Raw genomic sequence first — 26466 nt, 5'->3', positions numbered from 1 at the left:
GTGCAACGGTAATAAGCAGTTTACTGCCCTCCTCGCAATTGCAGGTACTGCTTATCGATCTGCAGCAATAATTTTAACATCTGCTGCCACCTGTTTTACATATCGCCCGTACCATGCTAGCCCACAGCACGGCTGGACCTGATCAGAGCACGATCGCTGAAATTATGCAATAAACACCCAATTCAACCAATTCGCCTAATACCTTTTACCAATCGCTTTTGGAACTAGGAATAAGGCTCGCTAAAACCTACCGGGATTACTGGTGGCTTTGGGAACGGGTTTTCAACTTCAACTTCTGGCGGAATCTTCTGGGCAAAGTGTTGGGCCCGGAGAATGGAAACCCCACGTTGCAGCTGATCTTGCACGCAGTTTCCCTTTCTATGCTCCTCGGAACGCTCAGACGACATACATCGCGATCGCACGCGAAAATGGTGGGGATGTGCTGCGGTCGATGTGAGGTGTAAGGGAAACAGGTTTTTAAACCTTCTCGCTACGACAGGATGTTTATGTTCTAGTTTCAGTTCAACGGCACAGCTGACGAAACCGAAAGCTACCGGTTGGTGGAAATGGAATGCAAATTTCTGGAACGCTTTTTCTGTGCCCAAAAAGCTGACGTCCGCTTATCGTTGGCTGACGTCGACGCCATGACACTTTGAAGATGGCCGCAACACACGAGAGGGATGCCCTCGACGTCGGACGTCCTTCGGTTTGCTTTCCTTTTGCTCTTGGGTTGAGTAAAAGTGCGATCCATACACACACACACACACACGCGCACACCAATAACACAATGAATTATTCGAATATTTCAATCACTTCAGCGGCTGCGGTGAAGTTGCGCAACGTCTATCCAAAACGCAACGCCCGGACAGCGTGCGCATGCTCTCTAAACCGTTCCGAACCGGGTCAACAGCGGCCACAATCCGTACCAACCGTCCCGCGTGAGTCTGTGTAAACTGTGCGGCACTTGACGATCGTCGCCCAGCAGATGAGGCGGCTCGTTTCGTGTTTTTCAGGGCCACCAGCACAGTCAGCAGTGCGGGCAGTGCGTGGCAACGCGTGGCCAAATCTTACGCCAGCCAAGCGCCCAGTGTCCAGCGTCCTGGGTTGGCCGGGGAGGGTTCATTAAGCCACGCTGCGTGGTGTTGGTGAAATGGTAAACTATTTCTGCTGTTTTCGGGGGGAGAAGATTACGTAAAGTTGGCGCTCAGCAGCGATTTTCGGGGAGCTAGCGAGTGGTAGGTCGTGAAAGATTTGATCTCTAGTCTAGCGTCAACCGGGGAGTTGTGGTTGATGAGTTCCAAACAACTAGTATCGACCGCAAGATCTTCTGCGGGAGACTAAGGGATTCAGGGCTTCGCTTCAAGATTGTTCCGGAAGGCTTCAAGCTTATGATGCTGCCATTGATCTGGCCCGCTCACACTGCTGGACATTAACAGTCTAATTGCGGATATGAGTTCCGCGTTCGCACACTTGATCTAGACTACGCACCTGAGTGGGCTTTCACTCACAGCCACGCGTCTCTAAGCCCCCGAGACCTACAGATGCGCTCCAACTTCGCTAACCCCCGCCGACGTATGGCGATTGACCCTTATGCACAGCCCCACCATACCACAGCGCAGCCATCAAGGGGAGGCACCACCACAAGGGGGCCCCCGACTTCGATGCAGTGTAGTGTGTTTTTCGGTGGTAAAGCGTCATAGTCATAGACTTAGCGATCGTGTTGAACGGTGCCAACAGTCTGCGCTTGGAGCTCGGAACGCTTGGAGCATCGTGTTGCCGTTCGCGTGTGCCCGTACCGCGTGTGCCGTACCGATCATTCTCGGTCGTCGTTTTAAATTACCTACCGAGTGTCCAGCGAGTGTACAGAGCTGAAGAAGTGGAACAGTTTACACATCCAAAAAAATGAAAGGTAAAGCCCATCGACTCGATCGCCAAGGGAACTGGAGCTTGGGAAGAAACGTCCACTACAGCTAATAGTTCATCTCGGCTTCGGTGCAAAGGAAGAGTGAAACGATCGCGTTGATTAAGCCTCCATCACCATCATCACCATCTAGTCCAAGTGAAGGAAGTGCAAAGTTGCGTCGTCATAAATCACCCGGGTTTCAGCATCATCGCGAGACTCGGACCGCTGGTGAAGTCGTTGAACAGTGCTCCCAATGTGGTTAGAACTCGACCGGATGCGTGCGTGCGTGCGTTGTTTGCATGCGTGCTCGGAACTTTGCAAAACGTCTGGAAAGCTCTTGGTACTTGGAACACGCTGCCGCGATTTGACCTTCCTTGCGTGCGCGCCCTCTCGCGCCACTCGACCGACCAAAAGCGTTTAAAGACAAGCGCACACGTTACAAGCTCGTGTCCATGCTGGTTGCGCATTCGGCGGGCAGAACCGGAGCGTAGGTAACCTGGCCTAAGCCCTCGCGTGGCATGGGCTCATATCCGAAACGAGCCGCGTTCACTTTCACGCCGCTGTTCTCGGGTGGGAAAATTTTCGTACACCGTGGAAATCCACGGCGCCAGAAACCTTGGGCGCTAGGGAGCATTTCCATACCCTTGAGCTATCGGTTTGTTTCTGTTGCGCGGTTCGCACCGCGGTATCTATCGAAACAAATGCCTTCTCAAGAAGGTCAACTCTCGTCCGATTTTTTTTTTGCACCCAATTCTCGATTTGCCAGATGGTTCCAACATGCAAGCTTTTTTTTGCGCGCGAATAGGGCCGTCCCTGACTTATGTTGGGGAGTTATCGAAACAGAACGACGAACTGTGGTGAAGTAACAGAGCCATCCGCTTCCGGTTTTTCTTTCGTTTGCTTTTTTTTTTGGGGGGGCATGTTACAAATTTATGCGAAATGAATTATTGACCCGTTTCCGGTGCGTGTATCGGTGATTTTGTCTCTACGGTGCTCTCCATCGGTGATGTTAAACTATGTTAAAGTGAAACAACTCATTCGCTTTCATTAGCTACAGCTGTAGAGGGTGAAGTGAAAGTTTCTTCATTGCATTTAAAAAAAAACTTTTACCAAAGTTTTCTTTATATAACTTCTTTTTGTTGGTTGGGAGTTAAGGCAGCTCCGTACTGATTTTTAAATTGTCCGGCAATCTCCGTGATGCATCAAGCCGCCTATCAATCAATTATGCATTCAACAGAGTTAAAGTTGAAGTTGAGTATCGGAGTCTACCAATTAGTGTACCATGACTGCAAAAAAAAAACAACTCATTGGATTTACTGTATGTGAGAGGAAGTTTTCGTTTCGGCTGTCCTTATAAATAGAGCTTTTTTATTCATTGATTGATTGAATCATTGATTCATTTTATTCATTGAAGAGGTCAGCCCTAGGTTGATTGGAGACTTGTATCATGTGAAGCTTTTAGGATATCCAATGGATAGTAAACATGTGACACATGCAGAAATTGGGTTGAGAAGTTTTAAAATTGAAAGTAGTCAAGATTCTCAAAAATCTATCCTTGGAGAGAACCATGTCTATAGAAGTATCAGGTATCAGTCAATAGGACCTGTATCCTAACAACCTTCTGGATAACCATAAATTCAAGAAAAGACTAAAATGACGGATTTCGACTCGGATAAAATGCTATCCTTAGCTAAGAAAATTTTGATTTTTCTTTGTATTTTTGAGAAAAACGCAGATTCTTTGTGGCGTACTGTTGCAAAAGTAAAAGAAAAGGGAAGCAACTATTAGATACAAATTTTATTTTTCACTTGGCGTTATTATACCGCTCAGGAGTATAATAATTTCCATGCTCCGATCACTAGTCATCTGAATGACGCATTCACGCAAAAATAAAGTTTGATGCTAGGCTTGGATATTTCTATTTGCCTATCAATGCATCAACCTCTGAACCACAAACATTTGGGCTTCTTAAACATGAAGCCATTTTAGAAAAAATATGTCAGCAGAAAAGGACTTGAATTTCTTCGAGACTTCACCCAGGGCTGTAGCTACATGAAACCTTCAACCAGAAACCTACCTGTGAATTATCCAAATAGAGTGCAGCCTCCGAAGTACGGATATTCCGAAGCTGATTATATCAATGTTGCTTCGGGATTCTGTTCGATTGATTTGAGACACGAAACAAACGGTAGCTTGTACGTGATCCTTCCGTTGGGACTTATCTTCGCAATTCTGGCTTTCTGTGATTTTTTTTACCCGTAATATAGAAGTCGGAAGGCTATTGGAACAGCCTATAATGCTCGTGTCAATGACAATGACAGTCAATGACAGTTCGAGAATGAAGACAATTCAAAAACGGGGTGCAATTTCCAATTGATCTTTGATTGATCGTCGAGTCACATGCGATTCCCTTCGCTTAGTCTATTAGGCCGGCCTAGGCAGCTACATGCATAAATTCACCTTACTATAGCCTTTCGATTCACAGGATTCGTATGTCAAAAACCTTCGTAAAAACAATACACTGTTTTCCATTATAATTTCTATAATTCCAAGCATACGAAGGGTCAGTAAAAAATGTTGTGAAACGAAAATAACTAGGATGAGAATTTAAAGACTATCTCCATAAATCATCCACCCAGTGTCCAATCAAGTTGGCTAGGCTTCCGTTCAGAAACTCACTTTCTTCAGCCTTGTGTCCATTTCCGCCAGCTCGCCAGCCGATTTTTTAGACAGTATTTTAAGGACAAGAATAGGAAGCTATAGTTTGATTAAAATTAAACATCGCAGATTGGAGACTCTTGCTTCAAGAACATACAGCCGTTTAAATAAGCCTCCTTGGATATTGACACACATTGCTGATTGTAGTAGCTCATGATCGTTTACCGTCTTCTGAACATGTTTCATAGGTTTGGACTGAGTTCATGTCTCAGAGGTGTATTTAGGAACTGAGACTACGATCGAACCTGCAAGAGCCTGTCAAGACCTTCTGAAAATAGATGATACCAGTAACATATTCCCATTCTGTAATAAGATAATCCTAGAGTATGAGTAAGCAATTTTATATACGATGGAATTTATGGCAAGCGGTGAACCTCGAAAAAGATTACTAAAATAAACCTGCTCTTTGTCATTTAAATACCAATTAAAATTTTGATTCCTATTCTTATTACTCTTACAGATCTAGTGAAGAAAACGCCTGTGCAGACATGGTACACAGGCAAAACGATCTTTGTCACCGGCGGTTCCGGTTTCATGGGCAAGGTACTAAAGGCACATCCACAGCTAACGACACTACGGTCACTCATTTCATTCAAATATTTGCAGGTGCTGCTGGAAAAGTTGCTCTACTCCTGCTCGGACCTCGAGCGCATCTACGTCCTGATGCGACCGAAGCGCGGCAAATCACCACAAACGCGCATTGACGATTGGTTGAAATTACCGGTAAGTCTCCTTTACAACAGCGGAGATGGATCGTTAGATAACAGTGGGAAGTTGGTGATGACTTAATTCATCCGAGCCGACTCTTGACGTCAATGGCGTCTAAGTAATTATGATCCCGACACCTGCCCCGTCCATCCTCAAGGGCAAAAGGGTACAGCCAAAAGATCAGATCAGTTTAAAGCAAAGAAAAAACACACACACACACTCGATCATCTCCATCATCAGCAAGTGCGGTACACTGCCATGACGGTTCAATTGCCCGCTTGCTTGAAGATTAATTGGAGCCACGCAGCCGTGCTTCAAAGATCACCTTCGGGCGGGATGTGATGCGTGTTGTGAAGCACGTAGGCAAGCAGAATCCACGATTAATCACGATGTTGTTCTTTTCTTTTTTTCGGTTGCGTAGGTTTTCAAGCGTATCCGCGAGGAAAAGCCGGAAGTGTACAAAAAGCTCGTCCCGATTCCGGGCGATGTGACGAGCGATAAGCTGGGCATTAGCGCGGAGCACGAGCAGCTGCTGATCGACACGGCCGAGGTTGTGTTTCACTGTGCCGCTACGCTGAAGCTGGAAGCGAGACTGAAGGATGCGATCGAGATGAACACGATCGGGACGAAGCGCATCCTCGATCTTTGTCTGCAGATGAAGCGTCTGAAGGCGTTGCTGCACTTGTCCACCGCGTTCTGTTACTGCGATAAGGTAGGATTTTGGTGGGGGACATACGTTCCTGGGAGATTCTCCTTCGCTTACTGATCAGTTGGTCTCTGTTCTATGCTCCTGCAGGAAGTACTCACCGAGAAGGTGCACGACTTCCATCACAATCCGTACGATCTGATGCGTACCGTGGAGTGGATGGATGAGAAGGCGATCGACATGATCACACCGACCCTGCTGACGCCTCATCCGAACACCTACACCTACTCGAAGCGGTTGGCCGAAATGTTGGTGCGCGATACCTACTCCAAGCTGCGCGTATGCATCGTCCGGCCCAGTATTGGTGAGTGGTATTCATGTCGCCGATGCTTGACTGGTGATGATCTAAACGGGGTCCTCCTCTACTCTCGCTAGTGTGTCCTGCCAATGCGGAACCGGTCGAAGGATGGGTGGACAGCTTGAACGGTCCCGTCGGTATCATGGTGGCCGGCGGCAAGGGCATTATCCGATCGATGCTGTGCAATGGAGAGTACAACGCGGAAGTCATCCCCGTTGACATTGCGATCAATGGGCTTATCACGATCGCGTACACCCTAGGTCAGATGGAGGAGATGTAAGTGAAGTCGTTGTCTGACCTGTAGAAGCGTGGGCTTATCTCACCCTAATCCCAACTCATCCACAGGCCGAAGGAAATCCCGGTGTACAATATTACGTGCCGGGAGACGAAGCGAACCACCTGGAAGGAGGTGTTGGATCTGGGCAAGGCGACCGCCTACGAGTACCCGTTCGAGGCCGGCGTTTGGTACCCCGATGGTGACATTACGATGAACAAAACGTACCACACGATCTGCGTCATGCTGTTCCACTGGCTGCCCGCCTACTTTATCGACTTTCTAATGTTTTGCTTTGGCCAGAAGCGATTGTAAGTAGCTCCCCGAATGACTCGTTAGGGCCTTAAACTGAGAAACATTCTGCTCGATCCTTCACTTTCTAGCATGATCCGCATACAGAACATGGTGTCGGAGGGTCTGAGTCTACTGCAGTTCTTCACCACCCGACAGTGGGACTTTAAATCGCACCAGTACCAAGCGATCGCGAAGCATCTCACCCCGGAGGATAACGTGATCTTCACGATGGATGTGGACGCGATCGATACGAAGGACTATCTGCGGCGGATCATACTCGGCGGTCGTCAGTTCTGCATGCGAGAACCACTGTCCACGCTGCCGAAGGCACGCATCCAGCTCAAGTGTCTGTACGTGCTGGACAAGGTGGCGAAAGCGTTCATGCTCTATCTGATGGCCTGGCTTTTCCTTACGCTGACTGGGCTGAAGGCGCCCGTTTACGAAATGCTCGGCTGGGCGTGATCCGGTTTTGCCATCGAACGGTTTTTACCGTGCAGTGCACATTCCTCCCTTTTTTTGCGGGACGCGAAATACTCAGCTGGGAAATGGTTATAATTTTGTTTCTGGAACAACGTGGCCAACACCGATGGTAGTGTGCTCCGTTTGAGTGTGTTTTGTTTGTTTTGTGTTTCATTTGTGTCAAAGCAATCACGTAATAAAGTAAGGAACCAATACGTAAAATACAGTGAATGATTCTAGATGAGATGAATTGTGATTAACGTCTTCGAGTAATGAGAAACTTCCCAAACAACTACCACCAACTTTAAACACAAACACCCTTTCTATCCCGAGGAGGACATCTTCATAGAGACCCAAGGAACAATCGATTGGGTACTGCCGGATTCGTACCGACTAAATACTCCTCGAGCCTTTCGCCAAACATTCCAAGATTACCAACGAGGGAAAGTAACTTGGGGTAGCATTATCTTCCAAGGAAGACATAACCACCACCATTACGGTATAAAGCCGGGCTCTCCCATTAGTTGTATGGATTTCCCGGCTGACATGCTGCTGAGCTCCTGATACTGGTCTTAGCTGAACCCAAATACGTCGCTGCTGCAGGAAAGGATATCCCTGATGATGGACAGCAATAATGCACCAGCTATTTCGGTTGGAACACATCAGGGCGATGATGTTCTCCACAGTCACCGCTTTACCGGCCTGGATACTCATGCAACGTATCGCAGCGAGGACATTCGAATGATACGTGCATAGGTGTCTCTATCTCTCTCTGAGGTCCGGAAACTCGGGACAGTGCGCTTCCCTAATAATGAACTGCGTCGTGAAGAACACCTCCAACAAGACTTCTCCAACACGCCGGGCTATTCAAAATGCCGATTCAGGAATGAGCTGCCATTGCTAGTGCGAGACAACCCTTTCAATCTCTCTTGCTGTCTTGTGGCTGCGGCCAGTTTTTCGGCATCGGATGTAGCACTGACAGTGGCGGATCAACCTAGGAGCGGAAGGGAGGTTCAGGACGAGGGACATCCTGTTCCTCAACTGCCATTCCGCTCGGGGCCTCCAAGGACCTTGATCCTCCACGATGATAATGTGTAGCTACCATCCAAGTATGCCTTTTGGCTGTTAGTTTGCTCCAATGTTGGCATGCTACTGCTCAGTTTAGACCACATGGCGATTAGAAAAGGACCACTGAGTGAGGTTGTTCAAGACTTTTTGGTTGCGACTGAGCAGAAATTAAGAATCTCTTCTATCACATGTGTACCCAGTATCAGAAAGCTTTTTTCCTCCAGCGACATATTCCACTGATCCTGAGTAAGAGACAAGTCTTTGCCCGGGCTTAGTATAACAATCTTGTCCATGGTCTTCTTCAGCCTCTCGACGGAGGCTCTGATCCCATAGAGTCAAGTTGTGGTACAAGACATTCGAGTGGCTAGTACCTGTTCCTGGTAAGCTGTTCTCGCTTTTCTCCAGCAAGAAAATAATGTCAGGAGCTGCCTTGCATCGAGGGTCGAGCTAGTTCTTTTTTGCGAGTTATTAATCAAGATAGAAACCTTGTTAAGGACTTTGTACTATGTTGCATATCAGATGTAAAGTACCCCGTAACTAGAACATTGTTCGAAGCTTAACAAATAGCGACTAACTATCACGAATAGAGCTGGCATTGAGAATAGACAGGGGCGAATCGAAAGGTGGGTAGCCAGCCCGCTAGAGTCCCATCGGTTTCCGCGTATAATTAGCCTCGTAAAAGGAATCTCGTAGCAAGGGCTTCATATAGGGCTTCGTGTAAAGGGAAATGACCGTATGAAAGTTACGCGACAAATATCCTCTCACCTTAAAAGAATTAAAGATTATCCACTCCCCGGTCAGGAGATTTGCTCGAGCTGTTACGGGCCCCAACTTCCATTCCACCTAAGGTCTCCAAAGGTGCTTGGTCCGCCACTGGCTGGGTATAATGCGTTCTTGCTCAGGAAGTAGCGTTCAACAAGAGCTCAAATGCTACTTCAAATCAATGACTAGAGTTCTTGTTGGAATCGTGGACCCGTCGTTAAAACCAAAAAAGGAATTTGCAGAATACCATGCTGCTCAGCAGTGCTCCGGTTGCATCCTTTTCTTGGCACTACAACCTCGATAGGTTTCGGCCTGCAATTTCTGGCACTCTGTGACTTGATTCCACGCGTAGCTGGATAACCAGTTCTGCGTACGGAGAGGCCGGTCTTGGTGGGATTTACGGAGAGGCCCCGCTCCGCTACCAAGTAGCTTTCTGCCACCGGACCACCGGACCGGTTGCATCTAGAAGTAGAAATTACTCATTAGGTGCTTTAGAAATATAAAGCGTGTCACATGCGACTTATTTTGGCTGGAAATTTGTCAGCATCAGGTGCTGTTCAGCCCGTTTGAATCATCCTCAAGGAGACATGTTTGATGGTGTCGAAGTGTTACCCAAGATATAGCCAGGATAAATGATTGACAGATGAAGACCTCCGACGACCATGCGGACTTTCGGATACTCCTCCAGAGACTCCAACCGATCGCGAAGTGGAGGTATGCACCTGCAGTAGTGGTAAGCGAAAAAACAATTAACTATCTTTTCCATATGTACCAGAGTGTATTGTGTTCCTGTCTGTGTATTTAAGCCATTTCGAGGTTCAGTTTTGACTTTACTTTATGTTGCTATTATACAATCTTGGGCAGTAGTAGTAGTAGTAGTAGTACGGCGTATTGGTAAACCAAAACCAACGCACCAGGAAATCACTGTGTGTTTTGTGTGTGTGTGTGTTTGTTTTGAAGGATAATTCCAATTCATTATCATGTTATCTGTCACATTGCGCGCGCATCACGATGGGTGTTTATGTGTGCCTTACTTAACTGGTCAGGAGGCAGAAGTATAACAAAAACGGAGGGAAAGAAAAAAAAATAGAACAAAAATCCAGCACAGACTACGGCCAAAAAAAACCCCAGGGCAACAAACGAAATGACCGAAGGCACCAAAAATGCTGTTAACAGAGAGTACAAAAACGAAGTAGCCGCATCATGGATGCAGTAGTAGTAGCTCTGTAGTAGCTGTAGCAGTAGTAGTATAAGAAGGTAAAACGATATACTGAGCGATTCTGGCACGTTGTCCCCTAGCTCGCATCGTTGTTCAGCGTGTTGTACCGGTTACCGATGCTGATCTGGCTAGTGGCGGACTGTTCGACCGGTTTCGCTCGCATGCCGTGCTTTACCTCCTCGAACGTGGGGTCCGGTTTCGGCTGTTTCGGCGCATCGGCCGGCTTTTCCTGGCCTAGGGTGGGGAAATACTCCTCGCTCTGCAGATCCGGTGCGATTCCTTTCTTTTGTTTTTGTTTTGCCATCTGGAGAAAGTGGGCGTGATAATGGTCAGGGATAGGTTAGCGGGTCGCCTCGGAGTACTAAGTATTTCGCAACACAGCAAGCCATGCAGGGGGGAAACTTACCAGATTTTTCATAGCTGGACTGATGTAGATATTGCTTGTGGTAGCGGCCGGTTCCGGAGCAACGATCTTCTCTTTGGCCGCCGCATTTGCGTCCACTTTGTTCCACGGTTTGGTCAGATCGCGGTCCTCACCTTCCCTGCCCCTGGCGTCGTAGTTCCCATCGTTCATATCGCCAGCATTTTCCGAATCGATCTGATTACCCTCATCGTCTATCGATAGCTGTGCCAGTTTCAGTCCACTGTAATCCTTCTTCGTCTCCTCCACCACCCTCCATTCGTCATCATGCTGCAAAGAAAGGGAGGCATAAGCATGATTGCATCGCTTCTCTCCTGACAGGAATTCCCTGGCAGGTGGCCCAATCCCGTCCCCCTTTCGGTACTAACATCGTGCGCCTCGTGCCTTCCGTCGGTCAGATCGATGGGTTTCATCTTCATCTTACTTTCGACGACCTTCTTCGACGTGTCATCTAGCTTCTTGGCTATCTCCTCGGCGGTGCCAAACTTTTTCGCCTTTCCCTTCTTTTTGTCTTTCTTTGCGAAAAAATCATCCAAATCGGCCATGGTTCGATCGGAATACGCAGCGCAACAAACTGTGCAAGATTCACTTCCCGTACGGCACACAACCGGCAACCCTGCTTTTATCTCGGGCACAAAAATGAGTGCAAAATGCCTGGTGGATTTTTCTCGCGCTGGAAACCCCGACACCGACACGAATGATGGGAGGAATACGGAGAAGAATGACACAACGTGCGTGCTGCTGTCAGGCGAAGGCGACCGCTGTCAACCGGGTCCGGCTATCGGTGTGCACTTTGACAGTTGGTTGCTGAGATTCAAAATAAAATATATTCTAATTCGGTTTTACAAACCATTAAAAGCTTTTTTGTGAGCACTAAATGAACAGAGATTTCACTATAAATTGCTTTAGCAAAAAAAAAAATATAACGAAAGTAAAGACGATAATTCACAATCAATTCTGTTTCCAGCTTGATGTCGGCGCAGAGATCTAAACAAATCGACAACAAACGGCGTTTTTAGCTTTCAATTATTCTGTTCATTTTATAATTCTAAAATTCTAAAAAATTGTCAAATATACAGTGAAATAAAATATTTATTTAAATGTGTAAAATTTCAAGACGTATTCCCATGGCGATCGCCCACTGTGCGGGTGACAGAAGAAAAACTTACATGATTTTGACGGCACCCGCGAACCGCGCACACCAACCGTACGTGCGGACAAAGTTCCGTCCGTCTTGCGTATAAACAACATACCACGGGCGGAGCGAAGAAAGCCACTGAAGAACCCCACAGAATGTGCAAAGATTTTTGCGTTTTCCTTCCCAGTCCGCGCGATATCGATTGATTTGCGGTAGGAGTGTCGTGTCGTGAGTGCGTGCGTGCCTGCAGGGTGGCACTATACATTACGCCCCACCTTACCCAGGCCGCCAGTGGATGTACGGGGGGCACTGGCTGGTTACGGTGTGCAGCAGGGTTTCGATTAGGAGCGTATCCTTTGGGCCACATCCGCGACGACCAGCACCATGGAGTATGAGTACATGCTGATGAGGAACGAGAAGGAAACGCAAAACCGCTGCTGCGGTGGCCGCGTCTGGTGTGTCCAGGTACCGTGTAGAATGTTTTGCCGTTATGCGCGCGACCTTATTAAATTACCAGTCCCTCCCCCCCCCCCCTCCAATCGCTTCCTCTCATCCATCGTCTCTTTGCAGGATATTTGCGGTATCATTTGTGCCGTCCTAACGTGGAGTTTGATGTAAGTGCCAGATGGTCTAAGTTTCGTCCGACCACATTCCTTATTGCTTGCTTCTGATTGTAGATTGTATGCAGAGTTTGTCGTTACAATGGTGATCCTGCTGCCGCATCCTTACAAGGCATATCGGTACATTAATTTTATTATCTTTAACACGGGCTCGTTCCTGGCGTTTGCATCGCACCTTCGAACCATGCTGTCCGATCCGGTAAGTACCGTGGCCGAAGCACGACCGCAACAAAGTTTAGGGTAAAAAAATGCGGGATGAGATCGCACGTTTAGTCACCCTAGCAAGTTCTTAAGATTGTACAATGTCGTACGGGTCTGACCGATTGATTGATCGACGATAATGGGCGCATCGTGCTGATAAGAATATCTTAACCTTCCGGATTAACCCGTGTTGTGATAACGATTCCCCCACACACACAATCAAGCACGTTTAGTTTTAAAAGCAAACAACTATACTTTGCATTCCTATTGAACAATTTAAACTAATTAATGTCTTTGTCTTTGGCTTTTTAAAAGGGCGCCGTGCCGAAAGGTAACGCTACGAAGGAAATGATCCAGCAGCTCGGCTACCAGGAGGGACAGGTGTTTTTCAAGTGTCCCAAATGCTGCAGTATTAAGCCGGAACGGGCGCATCACTGTTCCGTGTGCCAGCGGTGCATACGCAAGATGGATCACCACTGCCCGTGGATAAACAATTGCGTCGGGGAGAACAATCAAAAGTTTTTTGTACTTTTTACGGTGAGTTCCTCCGCGCCTCCAGGAATCAACTGCTGCAACTGCTAATGTGTGCAACCGTTCTACTTTCAACCACCAGTTTTACATCGCATTCATTTCCATCCATTCGATATTTCTGGCTGTAAATCAGTTCTGTCTGTGCATTAAGAATGAGTGGCGAGAATGCTCGAACTATTCGCCACCGGCCACGGTAATACTGTTGCTCTTCCTCATACTGGAAGCGCTACTGTTTGCCGTCTTCACGATGATCATGCTCGGCACCCAGCTGAATGCAATATGGACCGATGAAACGGTAGGGCGAACACTTCAACTCCCTTTTTGTGTCCATCATTTTGTCTAATGTTTGTCACCTATTTTTTTCAACGCAGGGCATAGAGCAGCTGAAGAAGGAGGAAGCCCGATGGGTGAAGAAGTCACGCTGGAAAAGTTTTCAGGCCGTGTTTGGCCATTTCTCGCTGGCCTGGTTTTCACCGTTTACACAACCGCTAAGAGCAAAGCACGAAAATTATTTATATTCAGTCTAATAAAACAACAAAAACCACACACTAAAAAGAAACAATATTTGCTTAACAAACACGCGCGTAGAGTGTTGTTCTCGCTTTGCCTTAAGTCCACCGACCGGTCCATCCTGTTGGGGGTTATTCCTGAGCAGGGGCAGGAACTATGGCGGCTAGCTTCCCGGGTTAAATCATTTCCATATTTTATTAGCAGCTCCCGTTACTACAGCGCCGCTCAGTGTCACTGCCGTGCCCGGTTCATCTTTCGCATTAGCTTCTTTTGCTTCTTCTCATTGACGGGCGCTTCTTCGGTTGGGTCGCCCTGGAAAAATTGTTTGCCCACCGTCTGCCACAGCAGCCAGCCGGCCCGCACCGGCAGCAGCAACATTAGCAGCCAGAAGAATTCGGACAGAATCGATACTAGCTGCGTGCCCGAGGTCAGGATGACGATGTCTTTCACGTGTCTGTGTGTGTGTGTGGAAGGAAATGGGAACATGGCATGAGCAGGCGGTCTCTAACGGTACGGTGCATGGTACTTACTCCGTGACGCCTCCCTCAATATTAAGATCCGTGCCCGTTTCGATGATATCACCTTTTTCGGTAAGTTTCGGTTTGCTTACCATCACCATAAAGTAGTAGCTGGCGAAATGCGCTACAAGGCACAGGATCGTCATGACCTAGGCAAAAGCATAGCGAAGCATCACATAGAGCATGTTTTTCCTAAAACCACCTGCCCCTTTTCTATACGTACCACCGCCAGTGTGGAAAGTTCGGCGTACACAGCGAACCCGAGGAACTGCACCGCACTCGCAATGAGTGACATGTTTCGATAAAACTTGACCGTGGCCACATTTTCTTCCACTATCTGTTTGCTTCCCTTGGTAGCCTTCTTTTTGGGTGGTTGCTGTTGTTGCTGTAAAGTGGAAACGGAGATTAGATATTCTGAGCGGGTTTTATTTTAAGTTCCTCTTTCGCGGCCACTACCTACCGACATGGTGCGGAAGTGCTAAATTGTTTAGTGCTGGCTGTTTTGCTCTTTTCCGCTTTCGCTGCAGCGTTCGTTGTGCCGAGTCAAAACACATCGGCATTTAACTGTCAGCTCGTGTGCACAGCGGTCGGTCACGCGGGCAAATAGAAGACGCCCGAAAATAATAAAATATTTAAAATTTACTTTATAAGCTACAATATTTTTATGAGACAATGATACTAAAAATACTGCTAAAGAATTATTTATTTTACCCAGATGAGTTGATAAAATAAATTATGCTGGCCAAAGTTTTGTTTTGTTATATGAAGCTACCCACTGTGCGGAAAAGGCGGGATCTGCATTGATCCGATTATCCGTGCCTTGCGTTGCAGCTGCAACGTGGTTGGTTGAAAATTTCAACTAAAGGCGTTGAGTAGTACATTTTGATCTTGCGCAGAGATTATGCAAATCGTCTCTATATCGTTCCAATGTTGTTATATGAAAAGCCAAAGCTAGCAGAATATATAATAATCTTCTGCTACCAACAATAGCGCATGCTGTAATCAATATCTGTTCATTTGATGGAGGAATGACCAGGGAATTGCAACATACGATTTGTTCGTACAATATGAAATAGTAAGACTCATCCTGACAATGGGTTATAACCGCTTTGCTTATTACAAAACCTTCTCACTTTTAGCGAAAATAGACCAGCCATCAGTGTAAATGTGTAGGCCCGTTAGAATCCTTCTTAGATTGCAACTTCTTATGAAGAAATCCTGTTAGTATGACAGGATATGCGGCATATCGGACTAAAATCTGAGTGTTTGTACTTTTAATTTAAAAGCTCTGTCGCAATGCATTTGACGACGTCCTCTATGTGACAATGAATCAAAATAAGGAGTTACGACGTTTGTATAAAATATGTTTCTGACAATGGACGATATCAGCAGCAGGCAATAGGACATTTAGAACCTTATCCAATAATTATGTAGACTGATCTTCATAGGTTCATGGCTCAGAAAGAACTGATAAAGAACGACATTTTAAGGCAGCAATGGTTAAGCTGCCAGCTAAATTCCAAAGAATCGCGTTCTGGTGCAGGTATTGTGTCAGCGCAACCTTAAGTACTTATTAACTTAAACAATTCTGTTAAAAATTTTACGTTTATTTATGTATTTTCCTCAAATCCCCTTACTACTCTCAGAAACAAATTCAGCTAATTAAAAGCAATAATTTTTACATTTCGGCCCTTAACTGACTGGGTCTTATTATTCAGCACGATCAGTTATGACTCATTTATGCAACAACCACAAACCGTTCGATTGCGTGCAGTGATTTCAAACCCTACCAAAGGACGTAACAGCGATCGATAACTTAATTAGCATTGATTAGAAATTTTCTAATCAAACAACAAGATATGTTTCCGAGTTTATGCATTCGAATGGGTGGAAAAACTTATCATCATTATGCAGCACAGAGCTTCTATTGATTGGCGTATGAGTTACGAGCGAAAATATAGCAATTCCAAACATTAAGTAAATACACACTCCTATTTTCGCATCTAAATAATAAGATACATCATTTCAACCACTTTATTGTATCGAAAATTTGGCATCAATTTCACTCAAGTATGAGTAATCTGCGAGGGTAAAATAAAAACGTTAAAGTTAAGTAAATCATAAATAAGTAAAGGCCATTGGCGCCCCCGATTACCCGATTACAAGCGGCGTAAAAGTGGCGCGTAAATGGCAGCCCCCTCTTGCATCGTCGCCGTGAGCATGCACATCGTTGTGCCGGATACTTTCTTTCATGCAATAATGCTACCGTTGTTTTCCTACTCGAAGCTACTTTTCCGGTGGTGGCGGTAGCCCGCAAAACACAAGCCAAGGCTCGGCTCGGTTTTCCGCATATTTTTCGCAAAAAGTAAATTCACGCCTGCTTTCGGAGAGCCACGATCGTGATGAGGAAACGGAGGGGCAAACGAAACGAAAACAATAATCAATTGGCGCCCCGCCGGTGTACAACACAAGGAAATGGTTAATGTGTAATAATAGAGCCACTGGGCTGGGGTTTTTCTTTTCACAGTATTTTATTAATGTTTATGTAGTTCATTTTTTCCGTTCCCCGTTTGTTGGGTTGGGTTTCATTATGATTTTTTTTTGTTCGTTTTGCTTCCTTCGTTTATGTTTTCTATTTTATCGTCCATTTGTATTTTGGTGGTTCCGTTTTTGCAAATTGTTTTCCCTATCCTTCCTCTTCTTCGTTCCATCTTCTATCGTAATAGCTTCCGTCGGTGTGCTTGCAGCGCCTAGCTGATTAGGCTTGAGCCGAGCCCGTTCGCATCGTGCCCATCGATCTCGAACGTTGGATGGTCGTGTTTGTAGTGATGGTGGAAATGTTCGTGCTCCACCTCCTCCTTGATCACGACCGGCTTGTGCACCTCCTTCTTCACGATCTTCTCCTCCTTGATCACGGTCGGTTTGTGGTGGTGGTGCACGGTTTTCACTTCCGTGTGCACATGCTTCTGCTGCTTCACTTTGACCGGTACGTGGATGATGATTTTCCGCCGTTTGCTGCAAAGACGTAGCAAAGGGGGGAAGAAAATGGCGTCAGCGATCGAGCGCTTTGTTCGATTTTCTGCTTTCCGCGCTACGCGTTGGGGTTCGCGAAGTTTCCACCGTTTTGCTTACCCGGCAGCGGCAGATTCGACGAGCAGGAACAGAAGCATAAATGCCGCAAGGATCTGTTGCGAGTTGGGCCGCACCGTTTACAAAGCGATCAGGGTCGATCAAGGGAGAGAGAGACAGAGAGAAAAGGAAAAGTGAATCATTTTACCAAAGGCATGTAAAAAAAAGCCAAGCCATCAATGCAGAATTGGGTCTCGTCGAAAAGGAAAGTGAAAACGATGAGAAACGATCCATCTGACGCTTACTACTGCTGAGATGATCGCTTTTGGGGGTGCGTGTTTCCCCCCCCCCCCCTTTTCCACCCTTTAACCGTGGCTCGTTAAGTTCGTTTAGCTTGTTGTTGTTTTGGTTTGGTTTTCGGTAACGAATTATAAAATAAATTATCGCCATTACTTTGCGTACCGGGTGTACCTCCGCTGCTTAGCTCATTAACCCTTCAACAACAGAGAGAGAGAGGGAGAGAGAGAGAAAAAAAATAAAAAGCCCCCCCGATGGATGAATGGGGATGAACGGAAGGAAATCGTACCAGGGGAACCAGATGAATGGCACTAATGGTTTAACACCCGTTCGCCACTGCACCATTAACCATTTTACGCGGCCCGTTCAAAATTGGGTGCCATGAATTTTTATTTTTACAGCTTCTTCAGCAAACGCTGCACTTAGGGCCTTTAACGCGCGTTGAAGAAAGGTGGGAAGCAATGCGTTTTTGGCGCCAAAAAAAAGGTGGCAATCATTAAATACGGGCTGGTTGGAGATTGATTAGTATCATACCATCGATACGTTGGTCTGTTACACGCATTGTAAATCACACCGAATATTTGGGGGGTTCATCGCCTGCTGCCCTCGGCTTAAGTCTTTTGAATGTTTGGTAAGTTTTGGTTGATAAAAACCCAATTTCGGTTGTTAATTTTGCCTATTTTTAAGCTCTTTGAATGTTGCCCTTTGGGAATTGGCCTAATTTTTATTTAAAATATACTGCTAATCGTCTAGATAATCGTTTTCACAGTGTTGCTCTATTTGAAGACATTAAAATCTTCACAATTCACAAATTTTCTATGAATAGAAATTACGAAACAAAATGTGTAAGTAATAAGAAAATATTGCTTATGGTTCGTCGCTTTCGCTCGCTCAAGTCTTTTGTACGCTGCTTTTTTGTCACTAGAAACTTTTGTTTTATTTATTTTAAAATATGTTTTAAATATTGATGTTTTAAGCATCATGGCTTGACACCGTATTGTCGTTTGTTTCTAAACGTAGTTGCTATTTAAATTTCATGATTTGATGATTGTTCGTTAAATGCTGAATTCGAACATTAAAGGGTGGATTGTAGATACCAAGCAAGTTTTATTGTCTGGCTTAAGATAGGCAAGTCTGTTATCATTCTGTAAACAGGAAACCTTGAGCAGCAGACAGAAGCAGTAGAAGCACAAAGGATTAAAGTAAAACTCGCTTAAGGTTCGTTGCTAACGCTCGTTCAAGTCTTTTGTATTTTTTCTTGTTTTGAGAGAGTTTAAATAAATTTTAATTTTCGTACAAACGATTTCAATTTCTTTTTTATGTTTTAAAAATTATGTCTTTAAGGCTGTAAATGGTAAACAATTTTAGAAAGTAACATTGTTTTTAAATATTCAGTTATAGTCTTGCGGAAGACATGTTGTATATATAGTTGAGTGATGGATAAGGATTTTCAATTGTTTCTTTTTTGCCTAATTTTACATGAAAAATAGCATGCTACCCCCTTATAACCTGTACTATAAAATCAATCTATTTTAAAACATTGACAGACAAAATTAGCAAAAGCAGCACAAAACAGCCAACAAAACAATAAATAAAAGATCCTTCTCAAAATCCTGTTGCAAGTTTTGAACTAGAACCCGAAGGATCTAACACGATGTCTTTAACCACTTAACCAACCGAGCCAATCGCATTAGCATCGACTAATCACTTCGAGTTGAAACAACAAACACAACCACACTTAGCAGCACGTGCTCTAGAACACACAGTCTCAAATGGCAGCACTACACTCTTGTTCGTATCGTCCAATAATATCACAATAAAGTCCCCAGTAGTATTCACTTGATCACCAAACAACAAAAAACTCACCACCAATCTTAGCCGCATTGTGGTTATGGTTTTTTTTCTGAAATCTGGACCCGAGGCCACTACAGCTACTAACACGAACTACTCGTTACTTACTAACTGATAATGAATAAATGAACACCTTTGGCTGATATGCTTTGCCTTTTTATAGTACGGTAAACGCGCGATGCACACAAACACCCCCACCGATGTGCTGCAAAGCGCCTGCAGGCGGCTGCAGTGCCAGTGCCAAAAAAGGAAGACACATAGAACCGATGCACCGCCGCTGCACATCGTCGAAGGCACTTCATTATGAATGAGAGCTTCACACCACAGCCTGCTTGCTTTCTTTCTTTCTTTCCTTCCTTCAGCCTTGCGCTCGTTCACCGCGATGCGCATGCAAGGGCGCCGCTCCCTTATGCACACGTTCTGCGTTTGCATGCAACTGGTGTCGCACGCCTCGGTCCAACCACTCACCCGCTCACACGGCACACTCATGGGAAAATTTAAGGAAATGCATCAACTATTTTGTAAGTTTGTTTTTGCGATTGAAGTTCATGTAAAAACGCACGCAGCAATGCAGCTGGAGCAAGAGGTTGTGGGAGACGGTAACACCATAATAGGAGTCAAAACAGTCGCCAGTAAGTTCGCCAAAAACACAAAACAAAAGCGCATGCGGAAAAAAAAGTTTCCCCTGGGTTGTTAAACGATAAGTTACGGTGCTGTTTATTAATTTTATAAATCAACTAGAAAAATGATGCTTTCTCACGATAAGCGTACAATTATGCTTTGTTGTGTGTTTTTCTTTTAAATATTTATCAAAAAAATTTTGGTTATCAATTTAACTACAGCTTATGTTTTTTTCCATTTTTCTATTTTGCATCGGTTTTCAGACCGTATCACAAACACAACATCATGTAAGAAAACGTCAGCAAATAATGGGATAAATGCATGGGTTCACATTTAAGCTCTCAGTTCTCATTAAAGTTTTAAGATGCTCATGATATCATAAAGGCAGCAAAGCAGCTTCAAAGAGGTACGCAACTAGCGTATTATTAACTGACTGAGAAATTTGTTCTTAAACCCTTCTTGACCATGGCTATGTCCATATGTTCCACAGGCGTACATTAAAATTTATGAAAATGTTTTTAAATACCACAAATTCATTGCAGTAATTCAATTGTTAGTAAACACTTCCTACCAACGACGCCTGGCTGTCATACAAACTTATGTGCTACAACTATGATATCAAATGAGAATTTTTTCTTAAATATTCCTGCATGATTTGTTTTGCACTTCAATTGCAGCTGCCACTTTTTACCTTTCTTTTGGGCCTTATATTCTAGTCAGTAATTTCTCTTGTCTAAAATTTTGTTTGAGATAAGGCTTAAGACTAGTCTTAAGCAAAAATGCCTGCCATTTCTCTCTTCCTTGACTTAAGTTTACCTGTAGATGAGAAGACAGCCGCGATCGGTGCCGCTATCGCTTCTTTCATCGACCAACATCAAGCAAAAAAATCATCAAACAGTTAAAATAATACAAAAATGATCTCATCATTTTGATCATATACTGTTATTGATTAAATTGTAGTTCTTTCTTTTGATATCATCTGCAAACCCCCATAAACCCTAATTTATTTTATATTAGCTTTTTGCTTTGAAATTCAACACAGAAGAACATGAAAAGGTAATAAAAGAATAATTGATTTTTTTTTATTAAAAATTATATTTCACTATTTAATCCATTCTAGAAACTGATCATTTCGGTCAGCAATTAAAAATGAACTATGCACGATACCCCTTGATTGACAGCATAATTATGCTCGTGGCAGCCAAAGGCCCCACCGATTTCAATCAGGTGCATGCATTAAAATAATTAGCCTCGAACAGCGAGCGATGCTAATCGTTACCATTTAACATATGATTATTTTAAAAGAAAGAAGAACAATTTGAATGGAAAACTCATAGTAATGTCAATAAAAAATCACACAGAAAAGAAATGCCAAACGTTACTAAAGCTTTGCGTACGAATAAATTAGGTTACGGCGGTGGAAAACACAGTCAGAACCTTTTAATTGCAAACCCCAACTGCCGCAGCAAATGTATGCATATTTGGCAACCAACATAATGCACACTGGTGGCAAATCGAACCAGTTATCTAAACGGTCAGCCACAAGGGCGGTACGGTTGTTACGATTATGCACTCTCAAATTGTTTTTTTTTTTATTTGCTGCCCACCCAAATATGCCGCTGGAGCAGTGTAGCAGCAAAAGGAATAATTAAGTCGTATGCAGCCCGATTTCGCAATAAACCAACCGATGTGCTCTGATTAGGGACACATCGTATGGTTGTGGTTTTGTGTGCCGGGTTTTGTTTGTTGTACACCAATCACGGTAAAGAAGCAATCTTTTTGATGGTTTACAAATTTTATATGCTTGTCTCGATTAGCAATTCCCACGTACACTGTAAATAAATGAATCGTTTTGTATGTGTCTTAGTTTAGTGTACAACTTGAACATATTGCACAGTGTTGCAGGGGCGATTTTGTAATCATCTCATTTTGTTAACGAGAAATGGCTGTACGTGAGCACTCTCCAACAGCCATTAATCGCTAATTACAATGACCAAGATGCTAACGATACTTACACCTCATCAGTCATCAGGTCCTTACCTTTTCAACCCTTCAATTGTAGCGTTGCGTAACACTGGCCAACCAACTCATCGATCACGCGCATAATGGACGATCGCGCGCGGATTTCCTGGACAATAAATAAAATATTTTATTGCTAATGTTGCGCCGATTCTAATAAACCGCGGCTCACTTCCGCCCTAAAGCGAGTGCCGGCCGTCCGTCTAGGTTCCGTATTCAAATTTACATGATGATAAACATAATTTCTCACACACTCACATATCTACAAGCGCGGCTGATAGTACACAGCTTTTTCTTCAGCAACTCGGAAGCAAACCACCTTGGTGGTAGCTAATTGCAATTGTTTGCCCGCTGTTAACGGCGCGGGTAATCATGATCTGCACACACACACCTTGGCGCTTCAAGATTAGAGTGCGTATCGCGCGGTTGATTAAAGCGGAAGTGTGGTGGCCGTTTCGTTTTTTCGAACCGAGACGAGACGTGCGAACATAAACATCACATTAGCTGTGCTGTTTAAGCGCTATTTTCTAATTACACATTGTTAATGAGCGGCCTCATCTCGTTTTGGAAGAAACTGATCGCATTGCGCATCTGTCAAACAGGGGAGATTTAACGATCATCGCACGCATACAGACTTCCACAGCAGCCAGAGATCACCATGGTAACGTGTGTCGTTGTACGAGAGCGAGCGAGATGGTATGCCAACGCATGCTTAGACGGCAACGGCTCACAAATCAGATGAGACAGATACGTGTCGGAACCGGGGGCCCGAACGCACCAGGGCCCATCGTGCATAGTGAAAGTAGTCAATCCACTTTGTTTTTTGGACTCTCGGGGAGCGGGGAGGGAGAGCTTAACCTAAAGCACAGTGAGCCGGGTCTAGTAGGGCTCCGGTGTGGATCATCAGCAAACGTAACCTGTGGACCCGAGCTGCCTGGTAGCGCTTCTTCACGGTTGAACCCTAACCTGAACGTATTAGTCGGTGTGAGTTTGGTTCCGGAGCTCGGAGTGTTAGACAATGGGCATTACTCATCAAGAGATCTCAACCAGTAAATGGTTTGGCTAAATAACCTTCTCCTCCCTTCTTGCATGTTCCAATTTCTCCTCGTAAGTTAAGCTCAGGTTGTCACAATGACGCGAATCCTCAAGACGCTGCCCTGGGTGCTGTTGCTGTGTCTGCTGATTGCACTGACACTTCGCACCGCACAAGCGTACGATCCAACCGACAAGGAGATCCCGAACATCGTTCCACCGAAAGGCACGTTCGAAGCGTTCTACCCCCGGGAGATGTACGGCGTAAAGAATGGGAATGCAAGGCCTGCCCATGCCCACGGTAGCTTCTACGCGCACCGCAATCCGGCCCTGGTGGAGGTCCGCAATGCAGCCGCCTACGGATTCCGGTTCGATGGTAAGCGACGGTTCAATTTCGACTAGATCGCGCGCTCCTACCGATGATGCCTCTGTAGTTCGGATATGAACATCAATTTGTTTTTTCAAATAAAATTTTAGCAACGCAACGCCGATTTTCTCTGCAAGACTCCGAAAAGCGAACACATTTACTGGAATGCTAATGCGATCTTCCCCTTCGATCGGGATAGTTGCGCTGTGCATACCAACGATCAGCCCAATTGACAGATATCCGTCAACGATCGATGATTGATGATCAGGGGTTTGCCTCCGTCCAATTAATGTCCGCCGTTGCTGCTGCTGCTGATGGATCACGTCGTTTGCCAGGGTCTTGGAAAATCGATTACCCCTTGGAAGAATGATTAATTCACGCCAGACGCCAGGGTCAAAACATCTCGAGCTGTTTGAAAATTGGAAGATACTTAGAACTAGGCCAAAACCGGGTTTTTTTAGAGAAACCAGATTCACTTTTCCGACCTGTCAGCGATCGAATGATTGATTTTCACTGGCAGAGCCCGAAGAACGAGCGGTACAGAAACCTAGATAATGGAACCACTCGGTCAGTCAGTCGGTGCTCTAATTAGCCGATCGGTAATAGAATACGAGCGCAACTTTCGCTACAAAGTTAATTGATTTATTTGTTTCCTTCGCTCCTCAATTCATCAATCTATCTATCGGTGTGGGGCTTTCGTTTGCTACAGAACGGCACTATAAATAGGTTCCCTAGAAAAGCTTTCTCCAAACTATTACGTTAAGACATTTGTACTCTAACACAAACAGAGCCCGGCAGTTTCAACGTGAAACAAACATTCAAAAATAAATAGCACAACAGAACTTTTAGATATTGGCTCCACTTTATGTCCACGATCGCCTACACGATCACTCCCTAGAACTAGGGTCTGTGGTCTTGTGGGTTGTTCACTTTTCACTTTCACCACCGCTCGGTACGACCACTTCCGCGTCGGTGGTTGCCGTTTCATCTAACCGCTTGTCGGCGACCTCCCCGTGACTCTGCACATTGACCGCGATCGGGCACATGCAGGGCACGAACTGAACCTGGGGCGTGTGCGGTGCGTTCGACGGTAGGCTGGACAGGTACTGGACCTGGTCCATGGTGAAGTACGGATATTTGCTCGGATGCTGCTGGCCGTAAAATCCCGTCACGGAGGGAGTTTGGTTCACGGTTGGCACTTCGGTTGGTGAAGGTGTTGCCGGAGGTGATGATGGTACCTGTACTACCTGTTGCTGCGGCTGATGTTGCTGCTGGTGCTGCTGTTGCTGCTGGTGCTGCTGCTGTTGAACTTGCTGTAGATGCTGCTGATGCTGTTGGTGTTGCTGATGCTGTTGCTGCTGCTGCTGCTGCTGCTGCTGGAACGATGGCAGAGATCCACCGATGGATTGGCCCATACCACCAAAAGCATTGCCAAAAAAGCTGCTAAATGGACTACTGTTGCTCTGCTGCTGGACCTGCTGCTGTACGGGCTGGCTGGTGGGCTGTACCGGAGCGATCTGCTTTGCCGTTGGTATGATGGACGCTGGACTAGCTTGGATGAACTTGTACGGTGACGGTGGTGCTAGCAGCGAGTGTGCCGGGAATGCCACCGGTTGGTAGGTAAAGGCCCGGACATACTGCACCTGTTTGCTGGGCACTGGTGGATCACTGGGTGGGTTCAAGATAAAACCGAGATGGTGCGTGTCAACGATGATCTACTTTCGCAGCACGAGTAGATGTGCATACATACCTAGTCTGGCTGGTAGACCACCAGAATGCTCGTACGGATGCGCTGGACAGTAAAAGCACAAACTGCAACGGTTGGATAATAGGAGAACACTTCAATTAACGGAACGTTGGCGATCTTCAGACACACGATGCTAGACTTCATTAAGCTGTCCAACAGTCACTATCATTACCCATCACTTTAGCCCACAAAAACCCAAATGAACTGCGCCTGCTTACCAACAACTTCAATTGCTGCATCTTACTAGTGGCACTTTGTATTATTTCGCTTCTCTTTCCAGAGTCACAATGGCACTTGGTACAGCTAATGACAGCCACCGATTCAAACAAAGCTCTCCACACAGAACCAATCACACACTGTTTCACCGGCACCCTGTTAAAGTCACACCGAGCTGCCGACTTCGATTGCTAGGAACGGTTCTGCTATTCCCGAATACCTCCAGACGCGTAATGACCAAGAATGCACCATTTGTCGAGATATTTATAATGCTCGTCCCTACCCCGCAATTAGGGCTGCACGAGGTTCTCTCTAGCGGCTTTTTATCACATCCACCACTCCACTCGATCGGGAGCTTCGAGGGCTGGAAGATGGGATGACACGAACTCTCGTTCTCGTTCAGTTTGACCTTCCCTTGTGTTTCACTTTCCTAACTTGCTGGATTCTTTCCCTAACCCTGCACATTTCTCTCCCCCGCTCTGCATTCTATCGATTCTGGAGAGGAAGAATAGGGACCAAAGTGACCAGTGTCTTGTGTGCACGAACACGGATAACCTGTTCGGGTTAGTTACTGGTAGAGCATCTTCCAACGCTAGTAGCTTGTTTAAACATAAGCTCCAGAAGAATGGGGCAATCGTAGGCTCTTTTTCTGTGTGATCTTTCCTTTCATCTCGATCATGCAGCTAATGGGTGGAGCGCTTCGGTTTTTGAAGCGCGTGTTTCTTTTCATTCCGCTTTCACATATCACAGGAACGTTCTTCTCTTGGGTTATTGTACATAACTCCCTCACAGACACAAAGCAAAATAGAAGCTTTGATACGCCTATGATAGGCTAATTTGTCAATCCTGCGTAACGATGGTGGTCCTCCAAGGTCCCTCCAAACGAGAACCGATCGATC

The 26466-nt window shown here is 45.5% G+C and overlaps 7 protein-coding genes across 10 annotated transcripts in view; 3 read left to right on the top strand and 4 right to left on the bottom strand.

Moving 5' to 3' along the window:
• The first annotated feature begins 1667 nt into the window (after positions 1–1667).
• Positions 1668–7601, top strand: LOC118507078 (putative fatty acyl-CoA reductase CG5065). Its single transcript, XM_036045060.1, has 8 exons — positions 1668–1909; positions 5082–5164; positions 5228–5344; positions 5751–6041; positions 6126–6339; positions 6411–6609; positions 6679–6918; positions 6991–7601. The coding sequence occupies exons 1-8, from the start codon at positions 1903–1905 to the stop codon at positions 7361–7363; spliced, it is 1524 nt and encodes a 507-aa protein (XP_035900953.1). The 5' UTR covers positions 1668–1902; the 3' UTR covers positions 7364–7601.
• A 2343-nt stretch (positions 7602–9944) lies between these two features.
• On the bottom strand, positions 9945–11551 carry LOC118507079 (protein CDV3 homolog). The gene is made up of 3 exons (XM_036045061.1): positions 11199–11551; positions 10816–11100; positions 9945–10713 (listed from the first exon to the last, which is right to left on the bottom strand). The coding sequence occupies exons 1-3, from the start codon at positions 11373–11375 to the stop codon at positions 10486–10488; spliced, it is 690 nt and encodes a 229-aa protein (XP_035900954.1). The 5' UTR covers positions 11376–11551; the 3' UTR covers positions 9945–10485.
• A 453-nt stretch (positions 11552–12004) lies between these two features.
• Positions 12005–13886, top strand: LOC118507076 (palmitoyltransferase ZDHHC3). The gene is made up of 6 exons (XM_036045058.1): positions 12005–12433; positions 12539–12582; positions 12646–12787; positions 13105–13326; positions 13403–13615; positions 13692–13886. The coding sequence occupies exons 1-6, from the start codon at positions 12353–12355 to the stop codon at positions 13845–13847; spliced, it is 858 nt and encodes a 285-aa protein (XP_035900951.1). The 5' UTR covers positions 12005–12352; the 3' UTR covers positions 13848–13886.
• Positions 13810–14937, bottom strand: LOC118507077 (transmembrane protein 208). Its single transcript, XM_036045059.1, has 4 exons — positions 14809–14937; positions 14572–14733; positions 14361–14497; positions 13810–14284 (listed from the first exon to the last, which is right to left on the bottom strand). Exons 1-4 carry the CDS (start codon positions 14812–14814, stop codon positions 14062–14064), a joined length of 528 nt encoding a protein of 175 aa, XP_035900952.1. The 5' UTR covers positions 14815–14937; the 3' UTR covers positions 13810–14061.
• A 2005-nt stretch (positions 14938–16942) lies between these two features.
• Positions 16943–26466, bottom strand: part of LOC118507070 — a 36738-nt gene continuing 27214 nt past the window's right edge. The window contains exons 1-3 of one of the 2 annotated variants that reach the window (XM_036045050.1): positions 19581–19781; positions 17481–17533; positions 16943–17363 (exon numbers count right to left, since the gene is read on the bottom strand). In XM_036045050.1, coding sequence (XP_035900943.1) covers positions 17099–17363; positions 17481–17533; positions 19581–19598 — 336 coding nt within the window. In that variant the 5' untranslated portion in view covers positions 19599–19781 and the 3' untranslated portion in view covers positions 16943–17098. Of the gene's footprint in view, positions 17364–17480; positions 17534–19580; positions 19782–26466 lie in introns of those variants that run through there. The other variant, XM_036045049.1, reaches the window with a different exon arrangement.
• LOC118507073 lies at positions 22965–23722 on the top strand. Of its 3 annotated transcripts, none has more exons than XM_036045056.1 (2): positions 22965–23189; positions 23328–23722. In XM_036045056.1, the coding sequence occupies exon 2, from the start codon at positions 23337–23339 to the stop codon at positions 23637–23639; it is 303 nt and encodes a 100-aa protein (XP_035900949.1). In that variant the 5' UTR covers positions 22965–23189; positions 23328–23336; the 3' UTR covers positions 23640–23722. The 3 variants fall into 3 exon arrangements, with proteins under 3 accessions (XP_035900949.1, XP_035900948.1, XP_035900946.1); XM_036045055.1 differs by having other exon boundaries at positions 23323–23722; XM_036045053.1 differs by having other exon boundaries at positions 23318–23722.
• LOC118507067 (chromatin modification-related protein EAF1-like) lies at positions 24225–25841 on the bottom strand. Its single transcript, XM_036045046.1, has 3 exons — positions 25570–25841; positions 25355–25416; positions 24225–25272 (listed from the first exon to the last, which is right to left on the bottom strand). The coding sequence occupies exons 1-3, from the start codon at positions 25588–25590 to the stop codon at positions 24531–24533; spliced, it is 825 nt and encodes a 274-aa protein (XP_035900939.1). The 5' UTR covers positions 25591–25841; the 3' UTR covers positions 24225–24530.

This window comes from Anopheles stephensi, chromosome 2, assembly GCF_013141755.1.
Source record: "Anopheles stephensi strain Indian chromosome 2, UCI_ANSTEP_V1.0, whole genome shotgun sequence".
NCBI classification, from domain to species: Eukaryota; Metazoa; Arthropoda; class Insecta; order Diptera; family Culicidae; genus Anopheles; species Anopheles stephensi.
This window is presented reverse-complemented; position numbering and strand designations above follow the sequence as displayed.